Genomic DNA, 13,773 nt, shown 5'->3' with positions numbered 1-13,773 from the left:
AAATGTGATACACTACATAAACAGAAGTGAAAACAAAAATCATATGATCCTCAATAGATGCATAAAAGCATTTGACAAAATCCAGCATTCTTTTATGATTAAGACCAGCAAAATTGGCATAGAAGGGACATACCTGAATGGGAAAAAGTTGAAAGCATTCCCCCCGAGAACTGGAACAAGATAAGGGTGCTCATTTTCACCACTTCTATTAAACATCATACTGAAAGTCCTAGCCAGAGCAATCGGACAAGAGAAAAAAATAAAGGGGATCCAAATTGATAATGAGGAAGTCAAACTGTGGCTGTTCACCTATGATATGATCATATACCTAGAAAACCCTAGAGACTTGTTTAAAAAGCTCCTGAATCCGATGAATGAATTCAATAAGTTTCTTGATACAAAATCAATGTACACAGACCAGTAGCACTTCTATCCACCAACAGCGACCAAGCTGAGAATCAAATCGAGAACTCAACCCCCTTTACAACAGCTGCAAAAAGAAACCCTTAAGAATATACGTAACCAAAGAGGTGAAAGATCTCTACAAGGAAAACTACAAAACCCTGGTGAAAGAAATCATAGATGACACAAACAAATGGAAACATCCCATGCTCATGGATGGGTAGAATCAATATTATGAAAATGACCATATTGCAAAAAGCAATCTATAATTTCAATGCAATTCTCATGACAATACCATCATCGTTCTTCACAGAACTAGAAAAACAATCCTAAACTTTATAGGGAAAACAAAAAGAGCCCACATAGCCAAAGCAAGACTAAGCAAAAAGAACAAATCTGCAGGTACCACATTACTAGACTTCACACTATACTGCAAGGCTATAGTTACCAGAACAGCATGATACTGATATAAAAACAGGCAAGTAGATCAATAGAACAAAATAGAGGACCCAGAAAAAGACCCAATACTTACAGCTAACTGATCTTCAACACAGCAAATAAAAACATAAAGTGTGGAAAGGACACCCTATTCAACAAGTGGTGCTGGGATAATTGGCAAGCCACATGTAGAAGAATGAAACTGGATCCTCATCATTCACCTTATACAAAAATTAATCAAGATGAATTAAAGACTTAAATCTAACACCTGAAACCATAAAATTCTAGAAGATAACATGGTAAAAGCTCTTCTAGACATTGGCCAAGGCAAAGACTTCATGACTGAGGACCAAAAATCAAATGCAACAAAAACAAAGATAAATAGATGGGACTTAATTAAAAAGCTTCTGCACAGCAAAAGAAATGATCAGCAGAGTAAACAGACAACACACAGAGTAGGAGAAAATCTTCACAAACTGTGCATCAGACAAAGGACCAATATCCAGAATCTACAAGGAATGCAAACAAATCAGCAAGCAAAACAACAACAGCAACAAATAATCCTATCAAAAAGTGGGCTAAGGACATGAATAGACAATTCTCAAAAGAAGATATACAGATGACCAACAAACATATGAAAAAATGCTCAACATCACTAATTATCAGGGAATTGCAAATCAAAACTACAATGTGATACCACCTTACTCCTGCAAGAATGGCCATAATTAAAACTTTTTTTTTTTTTTTTTTTTTTTTTTTTAAAGATGTTGGTGTGGATGTAGTGAAAAGGGAAAACTTTTACACTGCTGGTGGGAATGTAAACTAGTACAACCACTGTGAAAAGGACTATGGACATTCCTTAAATAACCAAAAGTAGATCTACCATTTGATCCAGCAATCCCACTCGGGGGCATCTACCCAGACGAAAATAAGTCATTATATGAAAAAGACCCTTGCTTATGCATGTTTATAGCAGCACAATTCACAATTGCAAAAATATGGGACCAGTCTAAATGACTATCAACCAACAAGTGGACAAAGAACCAACAAGTGGGTAAAGAATTTGTGGTATGTATATATAGTGTATACATATGTGTATATATATACACACACATATACAATGGAATACTACTCAGCCATAAAAAGGAATGAAATAATGGCATCTGCAGTAACCTGGATGGAATTGGAGACCGTTATTCTAAGTGAAGTAACTCAGGAATGGAAAACCAAACATCATATATTCTCATCATATATTCTCAAACGATAAATCCTCATCATAAACATTTAAAAAGTATTGCAGGCTTTAAAAGGAGATATTTTAAGAATCCCACGTGATGCTTAAGTAGTTAATAAGTGGAAGCTAAGCTATAAGGATGCAAAGGCTTAAGAGTAATATAATGGACTCTGGAGATCTGTGGGAAAGTATGGGAGTGGGGTGAGGGATAAAAGACTACACATTGGGTGCAGTGTACACTGCTTGGGTGATGGGTGCACCAAAATTTCAGAAATCACACCTAAAGAACTTATCCATGTAGCCAAACCCCACCTGTTCTCCCAAACAATTGAAATAATTAATAGTAATAATAATAATAATAATAAAGGTGAGATCCAGAACAAAAAAAGATGAGCCCATGAGGTGCACTTCTTGAGCAACACAATTCAATTTATTTAATTTTACCTCCATGATTGTGAAAATACATTTTTTCAATAATCTAAAGTCACTACTCTCATATACCTACAAAGTTAAAATATGTTAAGAAGAGTTTTCTCTGCCTCTCAATGGAGGAGCCAATAGGATGATAAAGCTTGATTCAAAGAGTATTTGAGGAAGTGGATGTTCATAGATATTTTTAAAAATGTTAAAATAGGCTGGGCGTGGTGGCTCACACCTGTAATTCCAGTACTTTGGGAGGCCGAGGTGGGAGGATCACGAGGTCAGGAGATCAAGACCATCCTGGCTAACATGGTGAAACCCTGTCTCTACTAAAAAATACAACAAAAATAAGCCAGGCCTGGTGGCTGGCGCCTGCAGTCCCAGCTACTTGGGAGGCTGAGGCAGGAGAATGTCGTGAACCTGGGAGGCGGAGCTTGCAGTGAGCCGAGATTGCGCCACTGCGCTCCAGCCGGGGGGACAGAGCGAGACTCTGTGTTAAAAAAAAAAAAAAAAAAGTTAGAATAAAAGTACGATTGCCTTTTATACCAATTTGTAAAAGGAAACAAATTCTGAAGAAACAAGTGTTGATATTTACTCATTATACATATGCAAATTTCCTCTATAAACACTTCCAATCATTAGTTTTGAATTTAATGTTGTCTCTAAGCTTGAGTGACACAGTAGATATTGTATTTGTCTTCTCATGCATCACCTAAAAAATTTGTGTGAGACTTTCTACAGATAGCAAATACTTGAAAGCTTAAGAAAAAGTTGGCAAAAACAATTTTGAGAAGATAAATGTTATATAAGCTGGGCCTTCAGGACCTTTGAAAACTAGGAAAATTTTTATTTACTTTGCATAGGATAATGACAGTAGCCATAAAAGACTGGCGCATGTGTTGAAGAAAGAAGAGTTTTCAGAGATGATGATTAGATGCTTCTCAGCAAAAGTAAATTTGTAGAAAGGGAAGCCCAGAAGCAGATGAGAAATATATAATTATGGAAGTTATTTTAAAATTTTTTGCAACACGAAATTTGAAATAAATATGAAATAAATTTTCTCATGTGTGTTCTTAGATCATCATTTATGTGATACATTTCTTGTGTATAAAAAAATGGGTAATGCTTATAAGAGAAGCTAGAAACTCAAAGATAAGCAGACATCCATAAAGGAAAGAAAGACAAAGTGGAGCTGGGGAATATAAAAATTATTTGTAATCCATTTTGACTGAGCCCAAACTGCTCAGTTGGGCAGTTTCTGGTTTCTCCATATCAATCTTAAAGAAGAAATCAGCAGCTATTTATAAAACAATAAATCCTCATCATAAACATTTAAAAAATATTACAGGCTTTAAAAGGAGATATTTTAAGAATATCGTGTGACGCTTAAGTAGTTAACAAGAAGATTTAATTTTCTAATTGCTATTAGAAACTTAGGGAGAAAAAATGGACCAGCATACAGAGCCTACAGAGAAATAAAACTTAAATATCATTGATATTTAAAGTTTTATGTTCCTCTTTCCTCCTAGTTCAAACCAGCTAATACGATTTGCAGGAAATCAGTTGATGTGGAATGCGATTTCACTGAATTTTGCAATGGAAGCTATCCATACTGTTTGCTTGACACTTATGTACGTGATGGAGAATATTGTGATTCAGGTGGAGCCTTCTGTTTTCAGGGAAGGTGTCGAACTTTTGACAAACAATGTGATGATTTAATCGGAAGAGGTAATAATCATAATTTTCTTCTTAGTCCCTAAATTCTGATTATTCCAAAGTCTGTTATTGAATTTTATGGAACAAAAATGTAAACATACGTATTAATGACTGAATTCTTGCACAGTGTATATTATTAGTGTTAAAGAAAAGCAAAATTGGCCGGGCGCGGTGGCTCAAGCCTGTAATCCCAGCACTTTGGGAGGCCGAGGCAGGCGGATCACAAGGTCACGAGATTGAGACCATCCTGGCTAACCCGGTGAAACCCCGTCTCTACTAAAAAATACAAAAAAAAAAAAAACAAAAACAAAAAAAAAAACAAACGAGCTGGGCGAGGTGGTGGGCGCCTGTAGTCCCAGCTACTCGGGAGGCTGAGGCAGGAGAACGGTGTAAACCCGGGAGGCGGAGCTTGCAGTGAGCCGAGATCCGGCCACTGCACTCCAGCCTGGGCGACAGAGTGAGACTCCGTCTCAAAAACAAAAACAAAAACAAAAAAGAAAAGCAAAATTATCTTTTCTTTTTCTTTTTTGAGACAGCGTTTCTCCCTTTCGCCCAGGCTGGAGTGCAGTGGCGTGATCTCAGATCACTGTAACCACCGCCTCTTGGGTTCAAGCGATCCTCCTGCTGCAGCCTCTGGAGTAGCTGGGATTATAGGAGCACACTATCACGGCTGGCTAAGATTGTGTTTTTAGTAGAGACGATGTTTCACCGTGTTGGCCAGGCGTGTCTCAAACTCCTAGCCTCAAGTGATCTGCCCACCCCATCCTCCCAAAGTGCTGGGATTACAGGCACGAGCCACTGCACCTAGTGCAAAAACAAAATTTTCTTGATTGTGAAATACAACAACAAAAAACCTCTCTGAATTTATATGGAATTCTTGTTCCCACGGAAAAGAAACCTCAAGTGAAAATGCAGTTTTTCAAAATATTATATAGAATTTGTGGTGGGGGTTTAGTTTAAAGGAAGCAAGGTGTTTTAATCAGAGGAAAGCAGGGCGAATCACTGATTAGTTGGGTTTCAAAGGGCTTGCTGATAAGTGAGGGCTTCAGTTCACTACCAATCTAGTCCATTTTGATAATTTCCTATAAATGTCATTTGCTTCATTGGAAGATACAAATTCCTGAACGTATGCAGTGTATGTTCTCTGAGAGTGAAATTTTTCATTCTTAGCCCTCCCTTGAGGTCTTCTCTAACCAGGTCGTAGATCTCTAAATATTGTCTACAGCAATGTGACTGCCAGGAATTTAGGGAGAAGGTGAGATGGAGGTTATGATGATTATCATAATTTTGTTCTGCTTTTCTAACAGAATCATTATTTGTACCATATGGCAAGACAACAGCTATAGACTTTAAAACATTGTTAACATATAAACAAAGAGCTGGGTTCAGTAGCTCATGCCTGTAATCCTAGCACTTTGGGAGGCCAAGGCGGGCAGATCACAAGGTCAGGAGCTCAAGACCAGCCTGGCCGACATGGTGAAACCCTGTCTCTACTAAAAATACAAAAATTAGCCGGGTGTGCTTGGGATGAGGCGGGAGAATCGCTTGAATCCCTGGAGGCAGAGGTTGCAGTGAGCCGAGATCTTGAATCCCTGGAGGCAGAGGTTGCAGTGAGCCGAGATCACGTCATTGCACTCCAGTCTGGGCAACAGAGCCAGAGGCTGTCTTGGAAAACAAAAACAAAAACAAAATCGTACAAACAAATGACCAGTAAAATTAGGAGGAATGGGACAGTACTCCAGATCTATGATTTAATGTTTCTTTCAGGACTCAATGCTAGGCAGATAAAATTAGAGCCACATAGTGGATTGCCAATCAGGTGTCTTCCAGCTTATGCTATTCACTGTGTATTTAGTATTATCAGTGATTTGGAGAGATTTTAAAGTCCTTTGTGAGAACTGTGGGAGTACAGGGGTATTTGCCCCAAATAGTACAATTTTTTTTTTTTTTGGAAGGCAAGCATGACTTCTAAAGCATCTTGATTTTCAAATAATGTATGTCCACTTCTAGTGACCACATGTTAATGCATCTAGGACGTGATAATTCTGCACTTGACTACCAGTGAGTTTTTGTACTTATTTTTGAAAAACAATCTCACTTTGCTAGCCTCTTGAGGGCAATAGAAGCCTGATGAAAATTTTTCCTTGATGGTACCTGTATTTCAACACATATTACATCCAATTCTTTGTACAGTAACATGCTATATGGGTTTGCACCCTAGGAGCAATAGGCTACACCATATAACCTAGGTTTGTAGCAGGCTATACCATCTAGGTTTAAGTACATGTTTAAGTACATGTATGATGTTCACACAACAATGGATACATTGCTTAGAACATATTCTCATCATTAAGCAACTCATGACTGTACTCAGTAAATATAAGGTAGTATTATTATTAGATTATGGTATGTATTCCCTACAAATACCCAATTATTTGACTAGGTCATCTATGAGCTGTCATGGTCAGCTAAAATGATCCTTGAACAGGGTTTGATATAATTCTGAAGTAGGCATTAGTTTTGCATGGTAAAACCTATATACTATTTGTAGGAAACAGACAATAAGAATTCTTATACCACAGGCCTAATACAAATCATCATGCACCCCCAAATTGTTGGTTTCTGGACAAAATATACTAATGAAGTTGTCATATTGAAAGACATAGCTTATTCATCAAGCAATAGCATTTAAAGTAGGGAAATCTGTAGATCTATGGTAAAAGAACGAGGTTAACTATTAAGTTTTTTTTTCAAAAAAATAAAACCAGTAAAGGAAAAACACCTCAACTGGTTACCACCTTTTTCTAAGCTCTTTACTAAATATTGTTTTTAGAAATGTCTGGCCCCTACAGTATGCTCCTCTTCAGTGTTATCTCTGCAGATGCAAAAACTTCCTATTGTAGGTATAATATAAAATGATATTATTACCTTTGGTGTTATTTGGTTTGTAGTTATGTTTGCCCTCCATAAGACTGAAAGTCTCATTAGTTGTAAAGTTCTGTATATTATTAGAGGGCTTCATGACCAAGTTGAGTTGTATATCATCTAGACAAATGTTAAGTTCTAATCCAACAGTTATATAAAGTTTTCTCAACCTCAGCACTAGTGATATTTTAGGCCAGATCATACTTTGTTGTGAGGAGTGGGGACAGGGAATGCTTCTCCCATGCATTGTAGGATATTTGGTAGTGTCTGTGGCCTCTGCCCACTAGACAGGATGCCTGGAGACACTTTTGGTTGTCCCAGCATGGATAGGTGAATCTTGGCTTCTAGTGAGTACAGGTCACCAGATCAGGTGATGGATGCTGCTAAATGCTTTACAATACACAGGATAACCTCTACAACAAAGAATTATGTCTGCCGTGCTGCATTGAGACCACCTTCTCTAGAGAGGGCCAGAAGTTTGACTACTTTTGCTGATTAAGACTCTGAAAAAGATTATATTCCACACTAAAGTATGAACAGTTTTTGTAAAACTAACCTGGTAATGTTTCTTTTTCAATTTTTAAGATATGATTTATCAAAAACCGTATTGGATCAATATTCTTATGAAAGTGTCACAAAGATTGGCTCTGGGCATAGATATTTTCCAAACCATAGAAGCATACTTACCGGGGAATTTTACGTAAAAGATTTGCTGGATTATTGGATAGTTGTGTGAGAAGGAGAAATAAACAATATTTCGTGATTATTTAATCAACTAACAAAATATGTTCAGGGTTTTCAGCATATATGTTCACGCTTATTTAGTATATAGCACTATAAAATTTAAATGTAATCCTTGTACAAGGTCTGAGGATGCTTCAACTAATTTATCTGAAGCTACAATTGCTCTGGATTTAAGAAACAGACTATAAACAGGTGATGGAGCTTTGATGAGCACTGGGCAGTTAGGTAAATATTCCTATAATATCACTCTAGCTTTAATGAACACATAGACACTAACATTTATGATAATCTGGAAAACACAGTAAAGATGATTATTGAAGGCTGCGTTGGGGTCTTTTACCTCTCAGTGCACTGAAAGATATTCTGAAATGTTTGAAAAAGTAAAATCATGTGTGGAACTTAGTATTGCATTAAATTAGGAACCAATTGTGTATTTAATCATTTAATCCTGGACATTCTTAAATTTATAAATGTCTTTCAGAAGTTTCTTTTGGATAACTATGAATAGTCAACAATCTTTTGACTATTTTGGACAAAGTTCTTCCTTTGGCTGACAAATTATGGCTAGGTGCTAAAATAGGATAGTGAAGCTTTTCCTTAAAAATTTTATACTCCCTTTTAGCCAATGCAATAGATAAATATATAGAGATAGCTTGAAAACTCCAAATAAGTACAGATAGAAGATTGCCTACTTTGGATGAAGGTGGATCTGGAAGGAAACTTTATATTTTGAAATGCTGATTTAAACCGTGAGAAAAGTAAGGTGGATACTCAGAAAAGCCTTAATGTATTATTGTCAAAGTATATTATAAACTTGCTCAGTTGAAGGCAATTAAATGTTGGCTATCTTCTGTGACACAAAAGAATGCTGAACGCAAGACTATCAAAATAATAAATTTAGCTTCAGGCAAGACTGAAAAAACTGTATAGTGTGGTTTTGTTTGTTTTTTAGTTTTTCAATGTTTATTTTAGCTTTGGGGGGGTACATGTAAAGATTTGTCACTGAGGCTTGCTGTACGAATGATCCCGTCACTTAGATAGTGAGCATAGTCCTGATAGGTAGCCTTCCAACCCTCTCCCTCTTTTTACCCTCCTCCCTCAAGCAGTCCCCAAAATCTACTGTTCCCGTCTTTGTGTCCAAGTGAATTCTGTGTTTATCACAAGTGAGAACACGTGGTATTTGGTTTTCTGTTCCTGCATTAGTTTGCTTAGGATAATGGCCTCCAGCTACATCCATGTTGCTGCAAATAACATGATTTCATTCTTTTTTATAGCTGCATAGTATTCCATGGTGTATATGTACTACATTTTCTTTATTCAACCTACCGTTGATGGGCTTCTTGGTTGAGTCCATGTCTTTGCTATTGTGAGTAGTGTTGTGATGAAGATAAACATGCATGTGTCTTTTTGGTAGAGTCATTTATTTTTCTTTGGGTATATACTGGTACCAGGATTGCTGGGTTGAATGGTAGTTCTGTTTTAAGTTCTTTGAGAAATCTCCACACTGCTTTCTATAGTGGCTGAACTAATTTATATTCCCATCAAAAGTGTATGTGTTCCCTTTTCTCTACAACCTTGCCAGCATCTGTTGTTTTTGGAACTTTTAAATGAATGGTGATGTTGAGCATTTTAAAGTATATTTGTTGCCCCCATGTTTTTCTTCTTTTGTGGAGTGTGTTCATATCCTTTGCCCATTTTTTTAAACAGAGTTATTTGTTTTCTGTTTGTCGAATTGCTTATAGATTCTGGATATTAGACCTTTGTCAGATGTATAGTTTATGAATATTTTCTCCTATTCTGTAGGTTTTCTGTTTACTGTCTTGATAGTTTCCTTTGCTGTGCAGAAGCTCTTTGTTTTAATTAGGTTTCATTATCAGTTTTTGTTTTAGTTATAAATTCTTCTTCAAGGCTGATGTCTGGAATGGTATTTTCTAGATTTTCTTCTAGAGTTTTCATGCTTTTAGGTCTTATATTTGTTTTGTTTTTTTTAAATTTATTTATTATTATTATACTTTAAGTTCTAGGGTGCATGTGCATAACGTGCAGGTTTGTTACATATGTATACTTGTGCCATGTTGGTGTGCTGCACCCATCAACTCGTCAGCACCCATCAACTCGTCATTTACATCAGGTATAACTCCCAATGCAATCCCTCCCCCTCGCCCCTCCCCATGATAGGCCCCGGTGTGTCATGTTCCCCTTCCCGAGTCCAAGTGATCTCATTGTTCAGTTCCCACCTATGAGTGAGAACATGCAGTGTTTGGTTTTCTGTTCTTGTGATAGTTTGCTAAGAATGATGGTTTCCAGCTGCATCCATGTCCCTACAAAGGACACAAACTCATCCTTTTTGATGGCTGCATAGTATTCCATGGTGTATATGTGCCACATTTTCTTAATCCAATCTGTCACTGATGGACATTTGGGTTGATTCCAAGTCTTTGCTATTGTGAATAGTGCTGCAATAAACATACGTGTGCATGTGTCTTTATAGCAGCATGATTTATAATCCTTTGGGCATATACCCAGTAATGGGATGGCTGGGTCATATGGTACATCTAGTTCTAGATCCTTGAGGAATCGCCATACTGTTTTCCATAATGGTTGAACTAGTTTACAGTCCCACCAACAGTTTAAAAGTGTTCCTATTTCTCCACATCCTCTCCAGCACCTGTTGTTTCCTGACTTTTTAATGATCGCCATTCTAACTGGTGTGAGATGGTATCTCATTGTGGTTTTGATTTGCATTTCTCTGATGGCCAGTGATGATGAGCATTTTTTCATGTGTCTGTTGGCTGTATGAATGTCTTCTTTTGAGAAATGTCTGTTCATATCCTTTGCCCACGTTGTGATGGGGTTGTTTGTTTTTTTCTTGTAAATTTGTTTGAGTTCTTTGTAGGTTCTGGATATTAGCCCTTTGTCAGATGAGTAGATTGCAAAAATTTTCTCCCATTCTGTAGGTTGCCTGTTTACTCTGATGGTAGTTTCTTTTGCTGTGCAGAAGCTCTTTAGTTTAATTAGATCCCATTTGTCAATTTTGGCTTTTGCTGCCGTTGCTTTTGGTGTTTTAGACATGAAGTCTTTGCCCATGCCAATGTCCTGAATGGTACTACCTAGGTTTTCCTCTAGGATTTTTATGGTATTAGGTCTAACATTTAAGTCTCTAATCCATCTTGAATTAATTTTCGTATAAGGAGTAAGGAAAGGATCCAGTTTCAGCTTTCTACTTATGGCTAGCCAATTTTCCCAGCACCATTTATTAAATAGGGAATCCTTTCCCCATTTCTTGTTTCTCTCAGGTTTGTCAAAGATCAGATGGCTGTAGATGTGTGGTATTATTTCTGAGGACTCTGTTCTGTTCCATTGGTCTATATCTCTGTTTTGGTACCAGTACCATGCTGTTTTGGTTACTGTAGCCTTGTAATATAGTTTGAAGTCAGGTAGCGTGATGCCTCCAGCTTTGTTCTTTTGGCTTAGGATTGTCTTGGAGATGCAGGCTCTTTGTTGGTTCCATATGAACTTTAAAGCAGTTTTTTCCAATTCTGTGAAGAAAGTCATTGGTAGCTTGATGGGGATGGCATTGAATCTATAAATTACCTTGGGCAGTATGGCCATTTTCATGATATTGATTCTTCCTATCCATGAGCATGGTATGTTCTTCCATTTGTTTGTGTCCTCTTTTATTTAACTGAGCAGTGGTTTGTAGTTCTCCTTGAAGAGGGCCTTTACATCCCTTGTAAGTTGGATTCCTAGGTATTTTATTCTCTTTGAAGCAATTGTGAATGGAAGTTCACTCATGATTTGGCTCTGTGTTTGTCTGTTACTGGTGTATAAGAATGCTTGTGATATTTGCACATTAATTTTGTATCCTGAGACTTTGCTGAAGTTGCTTATCAGCTTAAGGAGATTTTGGGCTGAGACAATGGGGTTTTCTAAATATACAATCATGTCATCTGCAAAGAGGGACAATTTGACTTCTTCTTTTCCTAACTGAATACCCTTGATTTCTTTCTCTTGCCTAATTGCCCTAGCCAGAACTTCCAACACTATGTTGAATAGGAGTGGTGAGAGAGGGCATCCCTGTCTTGTGCCAGTTTTCAAAGGGAATTTTTCCAGTTTTTGCCCATTCAGTATGATATTGGCTGTGGGTTTGTCATAAATAGCTCTTATTATTTTGAGGTACGTTCCATCAATACCGAATTTATTGAGCGTTTTTAGCATGAAGGGCTGTTGAATTTTGTCAAAAGCCTTTTCTGCATCTATTGAGATAATCATGTGGTTTTTGTCTTTGGTTCTGTTATATGCTGGATTATGTTTATTGATTTGCGAATGTTGAACCAGCCTTGCATCCCAGGGATGAAGCCCACTTGATCATGGTGGATAAGCTTTTTGATGTGTTGCTGAATCCGTTTGCCAGTATTTTATTGAGGATTTTTGCATCGATGTTCATCAGGGATCTGGTCTAAAATTCTCTTTTTTTGTTGTGTCTCTGCCAGGCTTTGGTATCAGGATGATGTTGGCCTCATAAAATGAGTTAGGGAGGTTTCCCTCTTTTTCTATTGATTGGAATAGTTTCAGAAGGAATGGTACCAACTCCTCCTTGTACCTCTGGTAGAATTCAACTGTGAATCCATCTGGTCCTGGACTTTTTTTGGTTGGTAGGCTATTAATTATTGCCTCAATTTCAGAGCCTGCTATTGGTCTATTCAGGGATTCAACTTCTTCCTGGTTTAGTCTTGGAAGAGTGTAAGTGTCCAGGAAATTATCCATTTCTTCTAGATTTTCCAGTTTATTTGCATAGAGGTGTTTATAGTATTCTCTGATGGTAGTTCGTATTTCTGTGGGGTTGGTGGTGATATCCCCTTTATCATTTTTAATTGCGTCAATTTGATTCTTCTCTCTTTTCTTCTTTATTAGTCTTGCTAGTGGTCTGTCAATTTTGTTGATCTTTTCAAAAAACCAACTCCTGGATTCGTTGATTTTTTGGAGGGTTTTTTGTGACTCTATCTCCTTCAGTTCTGCTCTGATCTTAGTTATTTCTTGCCTTCTGCTAGCTTTCGAATGTGTTTGCTCTTGCTTCTCTAGTTCTTTTAATTGCGATGTTAGAGTGTCAATTTTAGATCTTTCCTGCTTTCTCTTGTGGGCATTTAGTGCTATAAATTTCCCTCTACACACTGCTTTAAATGTGTCCCAGAGATTCTGGTATGTTGTATCTTTGTTCTCATTGGTTTCAAAGAACATCTTTATTTCTGCCTTCATTTCGTTATGTACCCAGTAGTCATTCCAGAGCAGGTTGTTCAGTTTCCATGTAGTTGAGCGGTTTTGATTGAGTTTCTTAATCCTGAGTTCTAGTTTGATTGCACTGTGGTCTGAGAGACAGTTTGTTATAATTTCTGTTCTTGTACATTTGCTGAGGAGTGCTTTACTTCCAATTATGTGGTCCATTTTGGAGTAAGAATGATGTGGTGCTGAGAAGAATGTATATTCTGTTGATTTGGGGTGGAGAGTTCTATAGATGTCTATTAGGTCTGCTTGCTGCAGAGATGAGTTCAATTCCTGGATATCCTTGTTAACTTTCTGTCTCGTTGATCTGTCTAATGTTGACAGTGGAGTGTTGAAGTCTCCCATTATTATTGTATGGGAGTCTAAGTCTCTTTGTAAGTCTCTAAGGACTTGCTTTATGAATCTGGGTGCTCCTGTATTGGGTGCATATATATTTAGGATAGTTAGCTCTTCCTGTTGAATTGATCCCTTTACCATTATGTAATGGCCTTCTTTGTCTCTTTTGATCTTTGATGGTTTAAAGTCTGTTTTATCAGAGACTAGTTTTGCAACCCCTGCTTTTTTTTGTTCTCCATTTGCTTGGTAAATCTTCCTCCATCCCTTTATTTTGAGCC

General features: G+C 37.3%; 1 protein-coding gene across 2 annotated transcripts in view; it reads left to right on the top strand.

The window, feature by feature from the left end:
- The window catches only part of LOC105476553 (disintegrin and metalloproteinase domain-containing protein 5), a 135,287-nt gene that overhangs the window by 81,122 nt on the left and 40,392 nt on the right, over positions 1 to 13,773 (top strand). For both annotated transcript variants that reach the window (XR_984127.2, XM_011732583.2), the window contains exon 14: positions 4,024 to 4,222. Coding sequence is in view for 1 of the 2 variants with exons in the window: in XM_011732583.2 (XP_011730885.2) it covers positions 4,024 to 4,222 (199 nt within the window). In the remaining variant the exon portion in view is untranslated. The remainder of the gene's footprint in view (positions 1 to 4,023; positions 4,223 to 13,773) is intronic.

This window comes from Macaca nemestrina, chromosome 8 (genome assembly GCF_043159975.1).
Source record: "Macaca nemestrina isolate mMacNem1 chromosome 8, mMacNem.hap1, whole genome shotgun sequence".
Classification (NCBI taxonomy): domain Eukaryota; kingdom Metazoa; phylum Chordata; class Mammalia; order Primates; family Cercopithecidae; genus Macaca; species Macaca nemestrina.
The sequence above is the reverse complement of the archived record's forward strand: the minus strand, read 5'-3'. Positions and strand labels throughout refer to the sequence as shown.